This window comes from Diabrotica virgifera, chromosome 6 (genome assembly GCF_917563875.1).
Source record: "Diabrotica virgifera virgifera chromosome 6, PGI_DIABVI_V3a".
In the NCBI taxonomy this organism is placed as follows: Eukaryota; Metazoa; Arthropoda; class Insecta; order Coleoptera; family Chrysomelidae; genus Diabrotica; species Diabrotica virgifera.
This window is the reverse complement of record NC_065448.1, coordinates 26,001,694-26,026,903: the sequence shown is the minus strand read 5'-3', so window position 1 is coordinate 26,026,903 and position 25,210 is coordinate 26,001,694. Positions and strand designations below refer to the sequence as shown.

The following is a 25,210-nucleotide window of genomic DNA, read 5'->3' as shown; positions in this document are numbered from 1 at the left end:
CTTCGAATTCCTTCGCCGTAAATACGGTACCTCTGTCAGATATTATACGGAGCGGATTTCCCAAATCCTTTGGATGTCTCTTCACGCATTCTATAACTTCTTTTTTGCTTCCAAGTATACATTTAACGCAATTCCCTATGCAGTGCTCGATTTTTTCTCTAAGATTTGGAATGTAACATCCTCTTCGAATCAAATCTTGTGTTTTTGTTACAGCAAAATGTTCTACCTCCTGTAAGCTTCTAATCACTTCTGTTTGCATTCTTTTCGGAATGACTAACACTTCCTTGTCGTCTTCGTATTTAGAAAGAATATTATTTTTTATAAAGAAGTCCTCGTATGCTTCCGTCGCCTTTGTCTTGTTAGGTTCGTAACTTTTGACTACTTCCTCTATATCCGTCTTTATTTTTTTATCTTCTGTATGGTTCAGCTGAAAATCATTATTGACTGTCGTCTCGCTAATTACTGTAATCCTCCTTATAAAAGTATCTGCTCTTTTTTTAGATAAAATTATTCTGTCTTCGGTTATTGTAACTTCTCTGCTTGTCTCAGTATATTGTTTCCGAGAATAATTTCAACGTCTGGTGCTTCTTTTGGAATAACATGAAATAAAATATTAAAATCCTCTCCTTGAGTTTCTACTATTTTATTAAATGAACCTAAAGTTTTAACTCTCGTACCTCCTAATCCACTTAAATCTAATATGTTTTGTGAAAGAATCACGTCATCAAAATATTTTTCAAAAATATCTTCTCGTACTGAACTAATGTCACTTCCTGTATCCAATAATGCACGTAGTGATAATTTTCCAACCTTCAATGTTACCGAGTTTTTATACCCCAAGTTAACAACATTTACATGTCCAGAAGTTGATGGTTCTTCTTCTTTCTCATTGCATCGAAAAGACCTGTGTCCAAACTGATTGTATCTAAAACATTTTACTCCCTTGGCTTTGTCAGGACAATCCGTCGATCTGTGTCCCTCAATTCCACAATTGAAACATTTTTCTTCCTTTTTATTCCTACTTTGAGGCGCTCTTCTTTCATCTCCTCTTACTTCCTCGTTCGTCCACGTCTTTTTATGCGTCTCGGTTTAACTGATTTTTGCGTCGTCTGTTTTTTAATCAATTCGTACAGTTTAATCTTCTCTTTAAAATCATTGAAATTTTTGGCATCATAAAGTATTACTTTATTAGCAGAGTCGTCCATAATTCCCTCAATTATATACTGCATTATGACTTCATTTTCGATGTTTCCTCTGCTACCGATTTCTCTCATTTTTAGTACATACTCCTGTACGCTTTCACCTTGTTTCTTCTTTCTTTTCATCAGCATTTTGTGTATTTCGGCACTACTTATTTTGTTCTCAAACTCTGTTGTCAGTCTCTTCTTCAAGAGCTTCCAGCTATTAACTCCTTTCTCTGACTGTATATACAGTTTAGCTATTCCTTTTAGAGATCGTTTAGCAAAAATTAGCATTTGCAAATCATTCCATCCCATCAGATTGGAAATTTTTTCAAAATCAGTGATCCATTTTCCTATGGGATAATCGTCTTATCCGTCGAAATTTCTTATACTGTCCTCTACGTCTCTAAAAGTTAAGGCAAATGAATCATTCAGTCTACCTCTCGTCATTTTGTTTGATTTTGATCTATTCCTCGTAAATAAATCCGTCGTCCTTTCATCATCCATATCGTCATCATTATTATCGTCGTCGGTAACGTCTTTACCTTCTTCCTCGTGATAAGCGTCTTTATCACTATTTGCGTCGTTATCTTCATTATAGCGATCGTCTTCGGTAACGTCTTTACCGTTTTCCTTGTGATAAACGTCTTTATCACCGTCATCATCGCTATTTGATGATGATGATTTGTTCAAAAATGAACAAATACGTTCAATCACGTCGTCTTCTGAACCAGTGTAGTTCAGATCTAAAACACTGCAAACTGCTACTAAGTCCGGCATACTTAGTTTGTTTTTCACGTCTTCTATTTTTGTGGAATATTCCTCGGATTCTTTATCCCACGCAAAATTTGTAAAATTCCGCACATTCTTCCTAGTTTGTCGCGGCAACCCTTTATCCCCGTACGCGACAACATGCAACGCCTTAACAGCACTTAATGCCGAATTTTTAAGGTTTAAACTAATTTTTGGAAAATGGTTAAGAGATTGTTTAGACTGCATTTTAAAAAGGTATATACTTAATTAGAATAAAAAAAAACAAAAATAAAAAGATAGATTATTTTTAAACTAAAAAGTTAGATTATTTTTTCCCGTGTGCAAATTGTACTTGTGAACTGTAGAATTGTAGTCGCTTTTACTTCAAAATTATCAATATTTACTACAAATACTAACAAAGTTATGATTTATTAAAATAAATGAACAAAAAAAACAATGAAAAACAAAAAAAAGTTAATCGTTAAATGATTTATGATAGTTCTTTCGCAACATTCACTGTTTATCGTCAAAGCTCCAGTTCACAGCTCCTCGAAAAAAATAATCTTTGGTCAGATTTCTAATTTCCAGATACAAGACCAAAGTATCTTGACTATTTTTAAAATATTGGAACAAACACACCTGATTTCTCCTTGGTAATACTGCTTGCTATGATTGCGTCTCGTCGTCGTCGTCTTCACTGCCCAAACAGCCGTCGTATTTGCCTAACAGCGTCGTCTACACTGTACTAGCCTGCTACTCCACCAACACAACTACTCCAGGGAAATAAGGTTTTTGTCGGGACACTTGAGCAGCCAGGTTGCAAATGGGTCTTTTGGGTACTATATACCTAATACATTATACATACAAAAATGCCCGTCACAGTTCGGACGAGAATTTTAGTTATTAACAAATAAGTGTCAAAAATGGCAGTTTTTTAGTTTAAATCGCTACAGGTAAAAATAGGATAATTAAATATCTTATTTATAGTATTCTTCTTTTAGCAAATGAGCCAATGTTTAAAACAGCAGTTTTTAAATTTTGGTCCGATCATTTGTTGCTTCGAAAACTGCAAAAGAAAACTAAAATTTCGAAAATAAAAAATTTGCTATAACTTTCGCGAAAGTGACCCTACGATTTTTATATTTCACAAAAAGTTGAGTCAAAGAGTCCATATACTGCAAAAAAAATTATAAGAGGATTCGTCAATTAGTTTAAATTTTATTCAATTTGTTTATCCCAAAGAGCTTTTTTTTGTAATGTTATTGTTCAGAAAATAATAATTATATAGAAATTCTGTGAAAACCACATAAGAGAACAATAGTTTTGTTTTCAAACTATTGAATAAAATCATTAAAAAGTAATTTTTGTCACTACGAAAACATTTTACTAAAGGAGAGTCATTTTTGGCTTGAAAACAATTTGAATAGCTTTGTTAATATTGATTGTAGAGTAAATTTACCTTGGAATTTCAAAAGCCTGGTATTCTTACACAAATTTTCAAAAAAAAACTGTTTGCCTATGTTAATTACGGTCAAAGTTAGCCACTTTTATTATTTAATTCACATTCACAGTTACTTCATTATACATAAAATTCTCCGGTAACAGTGTTAGTTGCCATACTACTCCGAAACGGCTTGGCCGATTTTGATGAAATTTTACAAGTGTATCCTATGGGACTGAGAATAGGTTTTAATCTATTTTTCATACCCATAAGTTATAAGGGGGTTGCCTCCCTGACATTTTTTTTTATTTTTTTGGACAGAATTGTTTATCTTAATTTTATATGATGTAGGATTAAAAATACATACAACCCTTAATTTACACTTTTCCATCACCAACCCCTATTTGTTAATACCCATCTATATATTTACATCTATAAAATTCTCCTGTCACAGTGTTAGTTGTCATATTCCTCCGAGACCGCTTGACCGATTTTTATGAAATTATATAATGTATATTCAGTAGGTCTTAGAATCGGTTGTAATCTATTTTTCATATCCCTGAGTGATAAGGGGAACTCCCCATAACATTTTGAAATGTTAGGTGGGGATTTACGTACATAACGTACTCTACAAGACTACGAGTATATGCAATTTAAAAAAATTATGATCAAAATCCATCAACAAGCTCTGGAGATATTAATCGCAGCATATGTTTGAAGAATCAGTTTCATTTTTTGAGTGCATGGATTTTAATATTTCATTTCCACCGACCACAAATTGATTTCGTTAGAAAGTTATTTTTAAAGCTTTATTAACAACTCTGTTGAAGTTTAAAGTTTACTCAAACTTTTACACATAAACTATATACCTTCAACTTCGAAATGGCGCTAGTTGGGTTGCTTAATTGTTATAAACAAAGTAGCTGTCAATTAAATAAAAAAATGGCTAACTTTGACTGTAATTAACCTAGGCAAAAAGTTTTTTTTCAAAATTCGTATAAAAATACCAGCTTTTCAAATCCCAAAGTAGTTTTACTCTACAATCAATATTAACAACAAAGTTATTCAAATTGTTTATGAACTAAAAATGACCCTACTTTAGTAAAATGTTTTCGAAATGATAAAAACGACTTTTTATTGATTTTTTTTAAATACTTGGAAATCATGGCTTTTCTTCTTTCATGTGGTTTTCGCAGAATTGCTATTACATTACTATTTTCTGAACAATAATATTGCGAAAAAAAAGCTCATTGGGATAAACAAATTGAATAAAATTTAAACTAATTGACGAATCGTCTCAAATTTTTTGTGCATTATATGCACTGTTCGTCTCAACTTTTCGTGCAATATGAAAGTCTTAAGGTCATTTTCACAAAAGTTATAGTAATTTTTTTATTTTCGAAATTTTAGTCTTATTTTGCAATTTTTGAAGCAACAAATGATCGAACCGAAATTAAGAAACTGCCATTTTAAACCTTGGCTCATCCACTACGAGAATAACAGTATAAATAAGATATTTAATTACCCTATTTCTACCCGTAGCGATTTAAACGAAAAAACTGCCATTTTTGACACTTATTTGTTAATAACTAAATTTCTCGTCCGAACTGTGACGGGCATTTTTGTATGTATAATGTATTAGGTATATAGTACCCAAAAAACCCATTTGCAACCTGGCTGCTCAAGTGTCCCGAACATGGTATATTTTTGCCTTATTTCCCTGGAGTAAACCATTCACCAACAGTTCACAAAGTCCGGAAGTCACCAATAGTTTAAAAAAAGTCCGAAAATCACCAACAGTTTCCACGTTTCCCGAACAGTCATAAACAGTTTCCAAAAATTACGTCTCGTCACCTGAGCCGATTTTTTTATTTACACGTCACTTTACGGTATTTCGCGAACTTTATAACGAAATTGTCTTTCTTAGATCCCGGTTGAGCCCCCAAATGTAGGTTTTCTTTAAAGACGATCGTAATAAAAGTCCGTTTGATGTTTAATAGTTTTAATTAATAAAATAGATGACTAAATTATTGATACCATTAAATTAACGAAATGTAAAAGTGCTTGTGTAATTTGCGACCAAAAATCTTTCGTGTTCTTATTCTAACAAAATGGAAATGTATTTATAGATAATTTGCGTCTAATCAATATAATACCCGTCTAAGTATTATCCCAGGTCCGTCGCGTTTATGGTGTTATCATCGACTGACAATACAACCTAAACAGCCTCCTGTCTTCCCCTCTTTATGCTTAAATTCCGAAGCTATTAAAATTCTACTGCAATAAAGTTTGATCCCTATTAGTAATAAAATTTGGTTCACAGCGGCGAATGTTATTCTTACTTATAAAGTTAAAAGTAGTCCGCTACCGTCGTAAGCCCCAATTAGTTCCACCCATCTGTGCCAACGTAGGTCCATATGTGTGAGACTCTTATCCCGTTCTCGTACTAATAATTAAGAAAAATGATATACAGGGAAATTTAAAATATAAGGTAAACTATTTACAATCCTACATACATGAAATTTTTCACAGAGTGACCAACACAAAGTTTTTACACACAATACAGTTATGCCGGGACTTTCGGTTTATTTTCTCTGACATAAGTAACACCGAACATGTCCCGTAGCTCTGTTAGCTCTAAGTGGAACATCATAAATGTCCAATTCAGGATATGACATTTTCATCATTTGTACCCTACAGTCATTTTTCAAAAAAAAAACACGTAAACGCAAAGAGTTTTAAATGATGTAGTGGGTGGAATCCGTTTACATTTGAATTTAATGCGAATAAAAATGGACAAAAATCAAAATAGTTATTTTCGTAAGTTCGGAAAGTGATACTTTCCCGCACGAGACCGCCGTTGACCCGAACGACGAGATAGCGGAGTTTGGGTAAGCAGTCGAGTGTGGGAAAGACACTTTCCGCATGAGTTAGCAACAATATTTTTTCTATGGCCGTACGTTTGAAAAAAAGCCACAAAAAATAGAGTCATATCAATTTTTATTTAGGAGTGAAAATACACAAATTAATTCTTTGACAAGGTTGTCAAAACCAAACTTTCAATATAATGGGTTACCACAACGACAATATTGGTTTCCATGACGACGATTCAAAACCATTTGTAATTGTCTACTGATCTGACTTTTAAATATTATGTCAAAATAATTATATTTCATCTAATTATTGCGTTAATTTCATTAAAACATGAACACAATAGGATACATTTGAAATAAATTAGTAAATAATATCTAAATATTAGTTTATTGGATGTATTATAGTATATTAAAATACGTGAAAATTTTCTTTTTCTACAACCACTATTCAAAGTGCACTTTTCTGCACGGTTTTATGTTAGCAAACTTGATATTTTCTCACAGTATAAGATATTTGACATTAGTGTGCAGAAAAGTGACGTTTCTGTGCCGCAAAGTGACGTTTCTGTGCCGCAAAGTTCTTTGCTGCACAGTTGACTACCTCATTCTGAGTAACGTTATATTCTGTTTACATCCGTGGACTACCGCATTCTGAGTAACGTTATATTCTGTTTACATCCGTGGTTAAACTTTAGACAAATATATAACCTATAAGACAATTATTATACTTAACTATAGCATAGAAACTAAATTATGGATGTTAAAACTGTTTTATTTTACAATTCTATTCTTATTAAACATTTTATAATTATCAAATAACCAATAAGGATTTAGCAACCTGTGCAAGAGACGTCGAATGAAGTAGGTTTTGTGTAAATCCGTGACTGCATAAATATAATGTCGATAATGTGTAATAATTGTTTAAATTTAAACAAATTAAGGCAGTGCATTAATTTTTTAACTGATTTCTGTGCAATTTATTTAGGTATAAGGAATTTAAATTGATTAGTAGGTATTAATTAAATACAGTTTAAAATTTATCACATAGGTACCTATTATAATTAATCGTCGTTTGGAAATTGTGATTTTTATTTTTAGGAAAAACTGTGCTTGTAGAAAAAGTATAGTGTGAAACACGTGCAGAAAGATAATTTCTCACTCGTTTGACTTGCGGCACTCGCTTGCGCTCGTACCGCAACTTTTCAAACTCGTGAGAAATTGGTATCTTTCTGCACTTGTTGCACAATATACTATTCTCGCACGCCGTGCGTGAAAGTGCAACTTTCGGAAACGAAATACGTGCGGAAAAGTGGCTGTTTTAGCACGGCCGTAGAAAAATAAATTTTTAAAAAAGATAGGTGAGAAAAACGAGGTCTGGGGTGCAGGTGCACCCCGCACCGCCTTACGCGGGTTAATAAAGTAAAGAATGAGGTAATAATAGTGAAGAATCATAATATAGTCTAAGAAGTACAGCGAAAAAAATATTAAGGTCATTTAAATATTTTTACAATTTTCAGGATGTTTAAAGGAAGAATTTGATTTGAAAAATATTCCTTCGGATGAATTTGGCAATGAATTGCTTTATATGTAATCACATTTTTAACACATATACGAGTAATTTAATTGATCATTCGCTGTTCCTTCAAAACACACTTATGATACGTGTGATGAATTTGTAATCAATCTAAGACAGTGCAATCTAATAGACTGGCATGAGCGGCACTTGGCAAACTAAGCTACATCTTTAAAAACAAAAGATGTCCACAACAACTTAAGACTAAAGTATACAATCAATGTGTACCTACTCCCTGTTCTCACTTACGGTTCCCAAACGTGGACATTTACAAAAGCAAATATGGACAAAATCATAAAACGCAAAGAGCAATGGAAAGACAAATTTTACACATAAGACTAATTGATAAACAGAGAAACGAGTGGATAAGAGAAAAAACAAAAGTTAGGGATGTTAGACAAGAAGTTACAAAATTAAAATGGAGATTTGCTGGACACAACATACGACAAAAAGGAGACCAGACCCAGAGCCTATTTTACTTTAAATCAGGCCCGAGGCACTACACAATTTTCGGGCCCCTAAATATAATTTAATAATAATAATAACTTTTTTAAATGTACCTATTAATTATTTAATAGAAATATATTTGCACAAGAAAATACAATTTTTATTAACAATAAATAAAATTTATAAAGGCCCAAAGTGTGGTACGTGGAGAAATCTGAGAGAAGAGGATATGGGACTACTGATGAGGGGGAAACAACCCCCGAAACCGGTATAGACTCTTCCTGCACTCTCAGATTTAACCAGAGTATTATGCAGCAGCTGCATTTTCGTGTTGCAAAGAAATTGAAAATGTTTATACATTTTAATTCATTTACTCTTTTATTGAGTACTAAGGAATCTTTCTTGTTGGAACGTTTACCATGCTGTGCAGATGAGTTGTGAATTATTTAAAATTCTCTTATATTAATTTCCTCGGCATCCTGTATGATTTATAAATTTTGAAAATCTCAGGAGGTGTAACCAAAGAAAGTATTCCACCGGTTGTCAATCTGGTGGTATGGGAACGATATTTATTGTCGTTTTCTGTGTTACTTCGATTGATAACTTATTTTGTCTTTCGGTAGGTGGCTCTAGTTCATCCGTGATAATTCGTTCTTTGCAATTCGGAAAGGCCCAATGTGTGGTACGTGGAGAAATTTGAGAGAAGAGGATATGGGACTACTGATGAGGGGGATAAACCCTCGAAACCGATATAGGCTCTTCCTGCACTCTCAGATTTAACCAGAGTATTATGCAGCTGTTGCATTTTCGTGTTGCCAAGAAATTAAAATTGTTTATACATTTTAATAAAATTTATATTTAAAGAATTAAACATTGTTTAAGGGGATAGGCGCAAACTTTCAATGCTATTTAAATGCATTCGTTTTTTTCGAAGCTTGAGAATACTAATAAGTATTTTTTTATTTATTTATTTATTTATTTATATATATTTACGAGCAAAGCTCATTGCAATAAAACATTACAGAAGATATGAAGAACTAACAAAATATTACAAATATACGTAAAATACAATAAGATACAATAAACACTACGACAATAAAGCAAGTCAAAAAGTAAAAATAACAGGTAAAGATATATAATCACAAGTTTAAAATATTCAAGAACATAAAACTAGAGGGTGCAATTCTTTAGCGTTTTTAAAAATCGCGAACTATCCGCAAAGAAATCCACACAATTGGAGCAAGCATTTGCCTGTCTAGAAACCCTCGAGATGAAAGAATTTGCAGTGAAGTTAGTTCTGCTGATGGGGAGTATGAAACGTAGATCTTGAACGTGTGATTCTGGAGGGAATATGTAAACCTACTTCCTCCAGGAGCTCAGGGCAGTCGTGAATTGAATTTATAATATTATACAACATGTACATGTCCTTCTTTTTCCGTCTGCTTGATAAGGTGTCAATGTTAAGTTCTAGTTCAAGATCCATATAATTCCAGTCTCTACGGTTTGTTTTGAATGCGACGAACCTAAGGAATAGGTGCTGGATCCTTTCAATCTTACAGTTGTATGTCTCATAGGCGGGTGACCAGACGCAAGATGCATATTCCACGATTGGCCTCACCATTGCACAGTACAACAGTTTAAACGATCTCAACTGCTTAAAGTCTTGGGAGCATCTTTTAATAAAACCTAACAGTTGAAGCGATTTTGAGATGATATTGGTTATATGAATATTGAAAGATAGTCCAGAGTCAAGTGTAACTCCAAGATCTTTTATGGATGTGACTGTTGTGATATTTATATCACCTATTTTGTATGTGAAAGAGATAGGACTTTTCGAACGCGTGAATGAAATGTGAAAACATTTGAAGGAGTTGAGAACCATGTCACTGTTGCTGCACCATTCATTCAACCGATTCAAATCGGACTGAAGCCTTAAACAGTCGAGTGGATTCCTAATGTGGCAGTAAAACTTAACATCGTCAGCAAATAAAAGAAATTTCGCATATTGGAAACAGTCTTTTATATCGTTAATAAAAACATTAAACAACAAAGGTCCAAGATGAGATCCCTGCGGTACGCCCGAAGGGACAACTATTTCGTAGGAAAAATAGCTGTAGAGCTTGACGATTTGTTTTCTGTCCAGAAGATATTCCCTAAGCCACAGCAGAAGTGAACCATGTATCCCTAATCGCTGCAATTTTTCTAATAGAATATTGTGATTAACTCTGTCGAAAGCCTTAGAGAAGTCGGTGTACAGGGCGTCCACCTGTAGTCCTTCGTCCAAGGCGTTCAGTAAGAAGTTAGTATATGTCAGCAAATTGAGTTCAGTTGACTTATGGCGCCTGAAACCAAACTGCTGTTCCAATAGAACACCGTTCAAGGAGGGTGTAAGGAAATCGCAGACAAGTGATTCGAATAGTTTAGGAATAGAGTTTAGGATACTAATAGGTCTATAGTTGGACACAAGACTTTTGTCACCTGTTTTGTGTAAGGGCAATAGGAAACTGGTCTTCCAAACATTTGGAAAGCTTCCACTAGTTAAAGACTTGTTAAAGATGAGAAATAATGGCCGAGTTAAATTAAATGCACAGTACTTGAGCAAGCTTGATGGGATGCCATCAGGTCCCGGGCCTTTAGAAGGATTGAGGTTACACAATTTAGAGTAAATGTCAGAGATGGATAGTTTACATGATGATAGGTTTAAGGGTGAAGAAGTGATGTCTTCGGGGAAATCAACAACAACAGAGGAGTAAACTGATGAAAAGAAATCAGCAAATAAATTCGCAAAAAAAAAAATTGAAAAATTTTAACGCAGAATGAAAGATTACTTTACTACCGAGGGCCGAAACTCCCTGAAATCTTCGAGTCTTCGATAATGTTTATTTTAATAACTTACAGGGGTGAAAAAAAAAGAGAAAATTGAGTGTGATTTTTAATTTTAAATATGTATCTTATTCAAAAGAAACTTTTTTTTATTCTAAGGGACATTCGGCCCTCGGTAATAATGTAATCTTTCATTCTGCGTCTTAATTTTTTTTTAAATATTTATTAGTTTTTTGAGGATTCGAAAAAATGAATGCATTTAAAGAGTACTGAAGCCGAAAGTTTGCGCCTATCCACTTAATTATAACTCTTATGGTTATCATTTATCATTGCCTGTTCGTAAAATAAAAAAAAATTGAAAATTTGTTTTGTTATTGTAATAAACATGTTTTGTTTGGTGATCTTTCCGGGCCCCATTCAAATATGGGCCCGAGGCAGGTGCCTCACGGGCCTAGTGGTAAAATAGGCTCTGACCAGACCGATGGAACAAAATTCTTATAAATTGGAGACCGTGGGAATATAAACGAAGCAGAGGCAGGCCCCAAATGAGATGGACAGATGGTATCAAGAAGCACGTGGGCTCTAGGTGGATGACTGTAGCGACAAACAGAGAAAAATGGAAAAGGGTTGGGGACATAGGAGCCCTATGTCCACAGATGGATCGAAGAAGGGTAAAATTCGAAAAGAAAAAGTATTAAATTTAAGAGAGGAAGGAGGAAGCAGACAGACTCCGAAGATCTTTCAGAGATGAAGTGGACGATGACGATAAGGAATGGAAACACGAAATTTTCAGGAAGGGGACTGGAAAACAGGAAGAACTGGAGAAAGCGGTTGGTGGTGCCGACACGGTAAAAGTTGTGCCGACAGATAACCAAAAAAAAATGTATTTTTCATGCACGTTTGATGATTTAGAACAGTTTTATACAGGTCTGAAAGAAAGCTTCTTTATAAAAAACCTGCTTCGATATTTCAACCTAAACTGAAATGTCAAAATTGTATTATTCGCCCTTTACCAAATAGATGTAGAGACGACCCTGAGTGTCTCCTTTAGGAGGGAAATTTCAAATTCAATATTGTAGTTTCTAAAAAGTCATGATTCACCTGTAATTAGCCACAAAATACTTACAAGATTCCTTTAGAATATTAAAACGTAAACAGTTTCCGAATCATGTATTAAAATCTCGTAGTTCCGCACAAAAAACAATAATTCTGACTCACATTTATAAATACACATCCATTTTTAACCAAAACATCACGACACACATTCTCTATTTTAAATGCGATTAACACGGATACGAGCTATATTTTTTACAATTTGTAAGTAAGAGAATTTTTTCGAAGCCCGGATAAAAAGAACAAAATTATATTTTTGCTGTTGAACACCTACATATTGGAATTATTGAATTTTTGTGGTCGATATTTGTTTTAGTTTTGCCTGTCAGCGACATCTGTGTTTCTATTGCTGAAACTTCCTTGTACGTTTGTCGTTTTCTGACATTTGACATCAGTTCAGAGTTTCAAAGTTAGATGGTAAACATAAAAATATAAAGTGAATTAAATAGTACATTATATACCGCGGGACTGAAGTAGTACATTTAATCCTGAAGGTAAAGTTTATGGCCCGACCGCAGGGAGGGCCATAATTTACCTGAAGGATTAAATGTACTTCAGTCGCAAGGTATATACGATACTTTTCGTACTTCCGGTATGATTTTATTAATTATTTCAATAATTTCAATCAGTTTTTTCTCTCTTCAACTCATTTAATAAACTGTCTTTAAAATAAGTTACCATAGTAACATTGCGTTGTGACAGTTATAATTTAGAAACATTGTCATTACTAGTGTCATTGTAAAGAAACATTGTTATTGATAATTATTGGTATCATGAGTGAAGAAGGTGTATCTGATATTGATAAAAGAGCAGCCGAAGTAGGTGAAGAATTGTTACCACCGAAATCTAGAAAACTATACGAGCAGCAGTACGATGCTTTTAAAAAGTGGTGCCGCTTAAAAAATGTGAGACAACCTACTGAAAATGCGCTGTTAGTCTACTTCGATGATAAATCAAAAGCGGTTTGTGCCTCAACTCTCTGGGCACATTACTCAATGCTGAAATCGGTTATTAACATTAGAGAAGATATTGATATAAGTAAATTTCCAAAATTATTAGCTTTTTTGAAGAGAAGAAATGAGGGATTTAAGCCAAAGAAGTCAAGAATTCTCACGTCTGAGCAGGTAGATCAGTTCTTACGGGAGGCTCCGGATGATAAATATTTAATGCTTAAGGTAAATTTGGAAATTTGTTTATATTCAGAAATTTTAAGAAATCAATTTTTTTGTAGGTTGCACTTATTTTGGGCGTTGCGGGAGCTTGTCGTGGAAAAGAGTTGGTTGATTTAGAAATCGACGATGTGAGAGATTTGGGCGATTCCTTCCTAATTGCGATTAGAAACACCAAAAATAAAATTGACCGAAATTTTGTGATCAAAAATTCAGAAAACAGTGCCATCAGTTTTGTGGCGATATTTCGGAAATATGTGGCATTGCGAAAGACAGGGACAACTCATTCAAAATTTTTTGTTCAATACATCAACAAAGAATGTACTACGCGAGTAGTAGGAAAAAACATGTTTGGTACAATTCCACGGCAAATAGCAGCTTTCTTGAAATTAGAAAATGCGACGTCTTATACGGGACATTGTTTTAGACGCACATCTGCGTCTTTGTTAGCTGATTCGGGAGCAACAATAGACGTGCTGAAGAGACATGGAGGATGGAAATCCTCCAACGTGGCCGAGGGATATATTGAATCGTCTATTAAAAATAAACAAAAAATTTCAGATAAAATATTTGGTCAAGTCGCCGATTCGTCCACTATAGTTATGCCACAGTCCTCATTCTCGCTTCCTGTTTCCGCAGGATCTTCGAAACAAACACCAGTTCAATATGAAAAGGACCTATCTGTTACTCGTCAGTTACCTGCTGCATTAACCCAGGAAAGACTGGTCAATATGACGAACTGTCACAATATTAATTTGAATATTAACGTTAATTACCATTCTAATTAATTATATTTTTCAATAAAATATCCCTTAAATTCGTTTGTTTGTGATTTAATCGTTCCGGGAGTTTCGTCAATATTTAATCCCGGAGGGATTAAATGTGACACTTTAGTACCTGTCACAAGGGAGTGAAGTTGTCACTTTAGGCCCGGAAGTACGAAAAATTAATTATGAAATCCTATTAATAGGGCTTTACATCGATTGTCATTTGTTTCGAGCTTCTGTTATGTGTCACATAATATTAACAAATACATAGCCACCTTTAAGTAAAGGTGGCTATGACAAATACCATTAATTTAATGTATTTGCTTTCACGGTTATTAGACTTTATTACGGTTGTCTTGTCCGACGGTGGTGGGGAGACTTATATTTTTGACTTTAGGTCACAAGAGTTTACATTCCCATATTTTTAAATGATTTTCGATCATTGAATGTGTGTTATTGTGTATATATGTGTATTATTTGTGTTATTATGAAACAATTAGACAAATAGTACACATTGTATCTTATACCGGGTGGTGAATCGTAAAAAGGGCCATAGGAAACTCAATGTAAAATTCTGAATTGTTGAATTCTTGCTTCCCTAATTATTTTACATCAAAAGTCATGAGAGAATACTTGTAGAGAATAAAAATCTGTATTAAAATCAAAAGTTAAAATTGTTCTACGATTTAAATGCATTCCAAAATTTTGAAAAATATGATACATTTGCCACAATAGGTATGCGTGTAAAAGTAAGGCCACACGTTACTATTTAACTGACAGTGCTCACACCATTGACTGAATAAAAAAATCTTTATTATTAATCCTTTCTCCGCAACTGAGGGTATCTTATCAACTGTATTGTTTTTAAACAATAGATGATAAAATAAAAATATTGACAGTTCAAAAATGTGATTATTGCATTGTGTGTGGCCTAAGCTTGGGCTGAAAACTAAAATGTATTACATTTTTACAAAATTTTGGAATATGTTTAATTACGTAGGCCAAATTTAACAGTTATTTCCGATACAGATTTCAATCCTCTATAAATAGTTTCTAATGTCTTTTGATGTACAATAATTATTAGGGAAGCTGGAATTCAACAGTTCAGAATTTTACATTCAGTTAATGGAAAATTTTGACGCATGTCAAAATTCTCAATGTGTTTTAATTGTATTCATTTTTTTCGAATCCTGAGAAAACTAATAAATATTTTTGAAAAATTTAAACTCAGGATGAAAGACTACATTATTACCGGGGGCTGAAAGTTCCTGAAAACTTCTATAATGTTTATTTTAATGAGTTACAGGGCTGAAAATAAAAGAGAAGTGTGATATTTAATTTCAAATATTTCATTCAATAGAATCTGATTGTTTATTCTAAGGAGCTTTCCGCCCTCGGTAATAATGTAATCTTGCATCCTGCGTTTAAGTTTTTCTAAAATACTTGGTTTTCTCAGGATTCGAAAAAAATCATATTATTACGATTCAAATGACAGTAAACTCTCGTGACGTAATCTCATCCTTAATGTTCATTGGTTAGTCGATTTAGGCAACCGTAGTAATGTCTAAGAACCGTGATTTGCTTTGACCTTTGACACGTGACGACATGCCTTGACCATAGAGGTATATATTGACATAGAGAGAGTGTCATTCAAAGCGAAGTGACGACACCATCTTTCTTCTTTGGTTAGTGCTGTTTCACTCTTACGCATATTAAGCTGAGACAGTTGTCCTCCTCTTCCGTGCCTATACTCACACCTTAATGTCATCTTAGTTTCTCGGTACGATGTGTTAAGGCTGTATGACACTATACATTTTCTTGTATCATTTGGGCCATGTTAAACAAAAAGCAACCAACCCTCAATTTGTAAATTAAGAGAAAATTAACTTTTTATGTTTTTCTAAATATTTAATTTTCCGTCGTATTTTTTTAAACGATAATTTCTAGTCAAACTTCACGAGGCCATAGAGTAAGAACCATTGAAGAAAGTGACGAACACAACGATGAACGTCTGGAGGAACTGATACGGAGAGTATTAAGTAATCAGATGCCACAGAGACGCGAGCCTAGATGTTGGAATTGTGGAGACGTAGGCCACATTCGTCGTAATTGTAAGAAGATCGTACAGCCGTCGGAAAACTAGAGCGGGTCGACACCAAGGGGCAACTGCCGACCTCGAGAACTAGAGCCCCCATAGTAACTGTCAACCTTACGTCCTCCGGTGGAATCCACAACTTATACATCGAAGGTCGTATCAGTAATAGATGTAGATCATTTTTGGTGGATACAGGTGCAACGAGAACTATCGCACGTCCAGATGTAGTACGAGACCATAATAAATTATCACCTGCAACAGTAAAGCTAAGAACAGCGACTGGTGAGCTAATTAATACATATGGCGAGGCTAATATGTCAGTATCCATTGGCCAGACCACAGTTGAACATCAAGTATTAATTGCCGAGATCTCCGACGAATTCATATTGGGGATGGACGTACTAAGGAAAGTGGGGGCAATATTGGATGTTCAAAATGGAGTTCTCAAGATCAATGGTGAAGAGTTGCCCTTTCACGACGACAAAGAAGATGCCATCCGCTTACTAACTACATGCGACGTAACCATACCCGGTAATAGTGAGAAAATTCTGATGACCATGCTTGATGGGCACTGCCGAGAGGGAAGTTTAAGGATGGTCGAAGATGTGGATAATGTCGAGTTCCTAACGGCGAAAACTTTGGTAAAAGTTCGAGATGTCATCCCTCTAAGAGTTATGAATTTAAGGGAAACTGCTATCAAGTTAAGCAGAGGAGCTTTGATCGGACAGTGTGTCCCCGTGGCTTCAATTTGCTCTATGAATACCAATGAGAAATCATCGAAGTCAAAGTATCCAAAAGACCTTGTCGAGATGATCATTTAAAGATGCCAAGATCTTGATCATAAACGAACGGAAAAAGTGAGGTCTATGCTAATAGAGTATCAAGATGTTTTTGCTATTGATAAGAAGGATAAAGGCAAAACCAGCATAGTAACGCATAAAATAAATACCGGAGACGCTCAGCCAATCAGACAACGGCCTAGACGACTTCCATTTGCGAAAAGAGATGAAGCCGAAGAGATTATCAAGGATATGGACAAACAAGGGGTAATTGAACCATCGAACAGTCCATGGACATCATCAGTAGTTCTGGTAAAGAAGAAAGACGGTTCGACGCGTTTTTGTATCGACTACCGCCAGCTCAATGCGGTAACAAAAAAAGATAGTTATCCTTTGCCCCGAATAGACGATACATTGGATACTCTCTCCGGTTCTCGATGGTTTTCCACACTCGATTTAAAAAGTGGATATTGGCAAGTAGACATGGAGCCAGCCGATCGGGAGAAAACCGCATTTTCGATAGGATCAGGGCTTTGACAGTTTACGGCTATGCCGTTTGGTTTATGTAATGCCCCTGCCACATTTGAAAGATTAATGGAGGCAGTTTTAAGAGGTCTAACATGGAAAACATGCCTGGTTTACTTGGATGATGTAATTGTGGTTGGAAGGTCATTTGATGAACACGCCAAGAATTTAATAGAAGTCTTTCAACGATTGAGGGCAGCGAACTTGAAGTTAAGTCCGAAGAAATGTCACATGTTTCGACGAGAAGTTAAGTACTTGGAACATATTGTGTCGAGTAACGGTGTAACAGCTGATCCTGAAAAGATTGAAGCAATTAAAGATTGGCCAGTACCAAAAGATAAACATGAAATTAGAAGTTTCCTTGGCCTATGTACATATTACCGACGATTTGTCAAAGGATTTGCCAATATCTCCAAGCCCCTAACAAAGTTGACGGAGGAGGGCAAAGAATATATATGGAGTGAAGAGTGCCAAAAATCTTTCGAACAACTACAAATGGCTCTGATCAGTGCACCGATATTGAGCTACCCGGGACAGGCAGGAAAATTTGTATTGGATACTGATGCTAGCAACAGTGCCATAGGAGCTGTTCTCTCCCAAATCCAGGATGGACAGGAAAAAGTCATCGCCTATTTCAGCAAAGTCCTGTCGAAACCAGAAAGAAACTATTGCGTTACCAGAAGAGAACTGCTGGGTGTAGTGAAGGCTTGTGAACATTTCCATAAATACTTGTATGGCAGAAAGTTCCTTCTTCGAACAGATCACGCTGCTCTAAAATGGCTCATACAATTCCGTAATCCAGAGGGCCAGATGGCAAGATGGTTAGAACGATTACAAGAATATGACTACGAGATAGAACACAGGGCCGGAAGAGTTCATTCAAATGCTGATGCCCTTTCGAGACGACCATGCAGTGCAAATTGTAATCACTGTGCCAAATTAGAGGAACGATTTTGCCCCGTGAGACGAACCACCGTAGTTAATGAACAATGGCAGCCCCAACAGTTACAACACGCCCAAGAAGATGATCCATGTATAAAAAGAGTATTGGATTGGATGCGTCGAGGTGAGAGACCTAGTTGGCAAAACATTAGTGCATGTAGTCCGGAAGTCAAGGCCTACTGGAGCCAATGGAATTGCCTGATACTAAAAGGTGATCTTCTGTACAGAACCTTTGAGAACGATGATGGTACAGAATCTAAGCTTCAGTTGATTGTACCTAAAAGTAAAGTGTCAGAAGTATTGCGTCAGTTGCATGACGGTACATCAGGTGGACACTTTGGTATTACGAAGACTCTGCAAAAGGTTCGAGAACGGTTCTATTGGGTGAACTGTAAAGATGATGTAAGAAGATGGTGCCAGAAATGTGAACTGTGTGCATCCGGTAATGGTCCAGTTGGTAAAAAGAGAGCACCCATGAGACAGTACAATGTTGGAAGTCCTATGGAAAGAGTAGCAATCGACATTGCAGGTCCATTTCCAGAAACCGATGCTGGAAATAAATACATTCTGGTAGCCATGGACTATTTTACGAAATGGACCGAGGCCTATGCATTACCGAATCAAGAAGCTGCTACCGTTGCAGAGGTACTTGTTAAAGAATTCTTCAGCCGATTTGGTGTTCCCTTGGAGATCCACTCCGACCAAGGGCGAAACTTTGAGTCAGCTCTTTTCCAAAACGTTTGTAAATTGATTGGTGCCAATAAGACCAGAACAACACCCCTGCATCCTCAATCAGATGGAATGGTCGAGAGGATGAACCGAACGATGGGTAAACACTTGTCCAAAGTTGTATCTGAACATCAGCGAGATTGGGACCAACACATTCATTTATTCCTGATGGCCTACCGCTCGGCCGTGAATGAAACTACAGGTCAAACACCAACCTGCCTGATGTTGGGTCGTGAAGTTCGTTTGCCCTGCGACCTAGAGTTTGGCTGCAGACCTTCCGAGGAATATGTTGCAGGCGAAGAATACGTAGACCGCCTGAAGTTACGAATGAACAACATTCATGAACTTGCCCGACAACACATCCAGATAGCCAGTGACAGAATGAAAGATCAATATGATTCTCGCTGCAAGAATGAAAGCTTCGAAGTAGGTGATCTTGTCTGGCTTTATAATCCACAACGTCGTCGAGGCCTGTGTCCTAAACTGCAAAGACAATGGGAAGGTCCGTATGAAGTTAAGAAGAAAATAAATGACGTAATATACAGAATTAAGAAGTTACCAAACGGTAAACCAAAAGTTATTCACATAAATCGTCTTGCACCATATGCTGGCTCAAATGAAACAGAGGAAGCCCGAGTCCTCCAACAGGAGATGAAAGATGCACCACAGCCAAGTTTTAAGGAATTTATGTCAAATTACGCAGAAAGAAAGAGTGCTAGATTCGGCGTGACCACAGAAGTTCAACAAGATCTGTTTGGTGTTCCAGAAAACGTCTCTCTAGCCCACTGTGTTGCCCAAGACCTCGAGATGACTAAAGGAATCTCGTCCGTATTCAATAGAAAGTTCGGCCGCCTGGACGAGTTAAGGAATCAACAACCTAAAATTGGAAGAGTATTGCGATTGGAAGATGGTCCTCGATCTTTGCTGTATATAGTGACCAGGAAGTCTTATACGGACACGCCAAGCTACGAGAACATATGGCGTGCTCTAACTAATTTGAAGAAAATCGTGTGTAATTATGACATCAAAGATTTGGCTATACCAAAAATAGGCCATGCAGTAGAAAGTCTGGATTGGAAGATTGTGAGAAGCATGCTTGAAGTGATCTTCAGAGAAACTGGCGTACGAATTACTGTGTGTTGCATGAACCCGAAGATGTCATACCCTTCAAAGACAGTAGACTGCTATTTCTTCTTGAAGGGTGTATGCAGAGCTGGAGAGTCGTGTAGATTCCGCCATCCTGGGCCTTCATCTAGAGTTGCTGATCGGGACGCTCAGGTCTTAAGAGGGGAGCAGTGTAACAAAAGAGAAATCTTGGAGGACCGCCGTATAACAGTAAACACCTCGAGAATGACGTCATCGAATGATCTAGGCCTCGGCGGAAAGGAGGAGGGACTTCTCGAACGTACGATCCGTAGGCGGAACACGCTGATAGCTAGAGATGGGCGTCGATTGTTCCAGAATAACAACTGGGTATAAATACGGGCATATTTGTAAATACAGTTTAGTCTTAAGCTAAAGTTTGTAAAGTAAACTTGTATAAATAAATAATATAGTCGTATATAAATACGAACCGCTAGTTTTATTGTAATTATAAGTAATTACAATAGTCACGTTACAATATATATATATATATATATATATATATATATATATATATATATATATATATATATATATATATATATATATATATAGTGATTTTTTGAATAACGGCAATTCGGTCAGATGAAATAAAACTCTATTTGTTCTAGGTCTCAATATTTCGTCACTATTTGGTGACTTCTTCAGGAGAAAACTGTAAATTTATTAAGATTAGATATGGACAAAAGACAAAACATTTCATTACTTACAACTATAAGAGTGATAATTTAAATTCGTTTAACATATTATATTGATTATATTTTAACATATTATATTAAGCGAATTGCCGTTATTCAAAAAATCACTATTTAACACAGTACGGTCGAAAATATTTGTACAAATATATATATATATATATATATATATATATATATATATATATATATATATATATATATATATATATATATATATATATATATAATATATATATATATATATATATATATATATATATTGATGTGATCTTGATTATTGATATGAGATAATATTCTTATATGTCATTTAATTTAATCAATGCATTAATCATAATCTAATTAATTTACCAGATCACATATCAATATGTTTTCAATCTCAGGGCGAATTATAAAATTAATTACTTACTCTCGTGGCTTCTAAGTATTTCTCAATGGTTCCTAATCGGGATAGGAAAGAAAAGAGTAAAATAATACACACATATGGGTTACAATTATAATCAAAATATTGTTTATTTTATTTAAATGGCCATCACTGCTTAATATTTGCTAGATCTTATTATTCTTAAACATAACATTTACAAATGGGAATCTTATTTCCTTTTGGTTTCCAATTGAAAGTTTTTATTAACATTTAACTATTAGGATTTATTAGCAACAATTCTATTTAAGTTTGATGAAGCTTTTCTGATATTATTTATTATGTTCTTCAATTTATAATGTGGTATTTAATACGAAAAACCCATACATTCATGTCCAAACAAATGAGACTGACCTTTTTCTGGTGAACTGAGAATGTCTTCACACAAGACCCGTTTCCTGCTATCCTTGGCTGCGATCAAAACCTCGTCCTGGCTTTCAGTAATGTTCTCCTTTGAAAACTAGCTCGTATAGCTCTCGTTCCTGCTTCTGTCGTGATGCTGTATTCTACCTTTTTCGAAACTGCAATCAGCTACCGGGACACTCTTGGCTCAAGGAGGTTCTTTTACTCTCAACCTGGCCTACCTCTCGTTCCACGATAGATACTCCACACTCACGGAACTACACCGGCTTTCTCACTCTCCGTACACTACCGTCTACTACTGGACTTCCCTTCTCGACAGCTCATAACATTCTGTTCTCCTCTTTTCAGTCATTCACCTACTTTCTAAATATCCTTCCAGATTCACAAATCAACCTTCCACCACCAACTCTCATTCGCAGTATTCCTCAAACAAATTTTTAATCTTTCTAAATATGCTTAATGGATTTCCAAAAAAAATAGTTAATTCCTATTCTAAAATTACTTTCTACTATTTACAAAATTTAATGACCTATTATCTACTTCAAATGAGTCTTATTTAGCATAGGCTAATGGTCGAACCTTCCACGAACAACGATAATGACCTATTATCGATTTCACTTGAGTTTTATTTAGCATAGGCTAATGATCGAACCTTCCGCGAACAACGATAATGGTACGCGCCATTCACTTTGTTTATTCTAAGCGCATTGTCCCGAGTTTCGTTTAATCACTTCTTAAAATTAAATATAACAATTTGTTGTATACAGGTTGTTCTAAATTTATATGCCCGTGGTTGAGAAAATTGAAAATATTTTATATTAAATTGAATTCTGCTTATAATTATCAAAATTTAATTTTCAGATCAAATAGAAATATAACAAATCCCCGCCTTGTATTCGATAAAATTTATCTGCATTTTTAAATAAATTTTCTCGAGGCAAAACCAACTCCCTGTATATTTCCTTACTTTAATCTACGTCTTATACCCCTTCTTCTTGTATTACTCTAATTAGTCCCACCTGTAGAGTAATTGTTTCCTTACTTTCAGTGTCTTCATCCTTTGTTAGAGTGTCGGCTATTATGTTGTCTTTCCCTTTTTCCCATATCAATCTTCTGTCTTTTTCCTCAGATTTTTCACATACTTTTACCGTGTATTCTGCATCCTCGTTTTCATATGCCTCCTCTTCAAATGCCACTGTTTCGATTATATCTTTTTCGCTTTCATTTGTTAGCTTTATTTCTTCTTCTCCTGAGCTCATCTCTTCTTTTGAGGAATCCCAGTTTTCTTTTGCTTTTGATACTCTCAATTTTTCTTCTTCTGGGCTCAACTCGTCTTTTGAGGAGCCACAGGTTTCATTTTCTTTTGTCTTTTTCTGACTTTTTCTCCCTTTTCTTCTTTGTCCTTGCTTCGTTGCCAAATTCATTTCCACTGTTTGTTCTTTACCTGATTTGTCCGTATTTTGTTTCTCCTGTTCCTTGTCCTGTTCTTCTTCTTTTTCTTCTGTTAGATTCATCGTATTATTTTTCAAATCTATCACTACATGTTTTTCTGCCAATTCGTCAACTCCTACTATCATGTCATGTGACATGTTTGGCATTATTACACATTGTAGTGCATACATCTTCTTACCCAGTCGTACCATTACTCGTATGCCTTCATTTATAGTTGCCAATGTCCGTTTGTTTGCGCCCACTAAATTTACCCTAGGTATTTTGTAAATTAAATTTGTTAAGTTAACTTCTTCTATTAGTTTTCTGTTGACCAATGTTATTTCAGATCCAGTGTCTATCATAATTTTAATTGGTTTCTCGTTGATAAATCCATCCACAAATTTTAAATTAACTCCATTTTTCTTTTCGTTGTTTCCTGCCAATTTAATAAACTCCTTGGGGTTACAAAAGATTCCTGTTTGATTTTTGGTTTTTAGTGAGCGCCGTCGTGAAAAGACGCCGGTTGCTCATCGTTGTTTATATTTTCGTCATAATGTCTCTCTCCGTCATATTCATCTGTCTGGGTATTATTTACTTCTCTTCTATTTTCTCTTGGACTGTCGGATCTGTTTTGGTTTTCTCGATATCCCTGTTCATTTTGTCTTCCATTATTTCTGTTTTCTTGATTTGCGAGTGTGGTGTTTCTATTCTGGTATTCTCGATTTCTGTCCTCATTCCATTGCCTATTTCTTTGTTCATAATTTCCTCTTCCGTTGTCTCTATTTTCGTTTTCCCTTCTGGGATTAAAATCTCGTCTTGTATAGTCCCTCCTATTTTGATTTCTATCTCTGTAATCCTGTGTTTCTCGGGGCCTGTAATCTTCTCGCGACCTTCTTGATTTTCTTTCTCTTAAACGTGATTCTCTTATTTGTAGGAATTGGCATAAACTATCTATGTCTTTGTAGTTTTGCAATGTGATATGGTCTTCCAGCGTTTCTTCGAAATGTCTTGCAATCAGTTCGGCTAATTGTTCCGATGAGTAATTATATTGTAAATGTTTTGCGTTATAGTAAATTTGTAATGCATATGTCCTTTCTGATATACCCATCCTATCATTGTATTTCCCATTTTGCAATTCCTTGTTAATTTCCAATTGTTGGACTTTTCCCCAGAAATAATTCAAAATTTTTTGTTCAAATTGTTGCCAACTGTCAAATTCTTCTTCTTTGCAATCGAACCATAGGCTTGCTTCATATTTGAGATGGTTTCTGATAGTTTCTTTTGCTGTTTCGAAATTTCCGATGTGTTGTCTTTTCTTTTTCAGGCTATTTATGAACGGCACTGGGTGTAATCTTCTTACATCCCCGCCAAACCTTATCTTCACGTCATCTGTGCTATGTATAACCATTTCTCTTCTTTCTCCGACATTCTGTTGCGTATTGATTTCCGCAATCTTTCTTTCCACTTCTATGTCTGCTTGAATAGCGTTTTGCAACTTGTTTTCCAAACTTTCCATTTCTTTTTTCTGGCAATTCGTTATCTCCTTTATTTTGCTTTTGATTTCTTTAATCTCTGTCTCTTGTTGTCCCATATCGTTCTTGATCATTGTCAAACATCCTTTTACTTCCTTTTCATACTTTCCTATGCGTTCCTCCATTTTCTTGTTGTTCTCTTCTATTGCTTGTTTCATTTTTTGTTGTGTTTCATCCATTTTTTGTTGTGTTTCATCCATTTTTTGATCCACTTTATCCATTTTCTTTGATGTTTCTTCCATGGCTTGTTTCGTTTCACGTTGATTTTCATCCATTTTTTGTTGTGTTTCATCCATTTTTTGTTGTGTTTCATCCATTTTTTGATCCACTTTATCCATTTTCTTTGATGTTTCTTCCTGATTTTTATCCATTGTCCTTTTTGCTTCATCCATTGCTTGTTTTGTTTCTCTTTGAT

At 35.2% G+C, this 25,210-nt stretch overlaps 1 protein-coding gene across 1 annotated transcript; it reads right to left on the bottom strand.

Moving 5' to 3' along the window:
- Positions 1–1,550: 1,550 nt before the first annotated feature.
- LOC126885845 (uncharacterized) lies at positions 1,551–2,180 on the bottom strand. Its single transcript, XM_050652606.1, has one exon. It carries the CDS (start codon positions 2,178–2,180, stop codon positions 1,551–1,553), a length of 630 nt encoding a protein of 209 aa, XP_050508563.1.
- Positions 2,181–25,210: the final 23,030 nt, after the last annotated feature.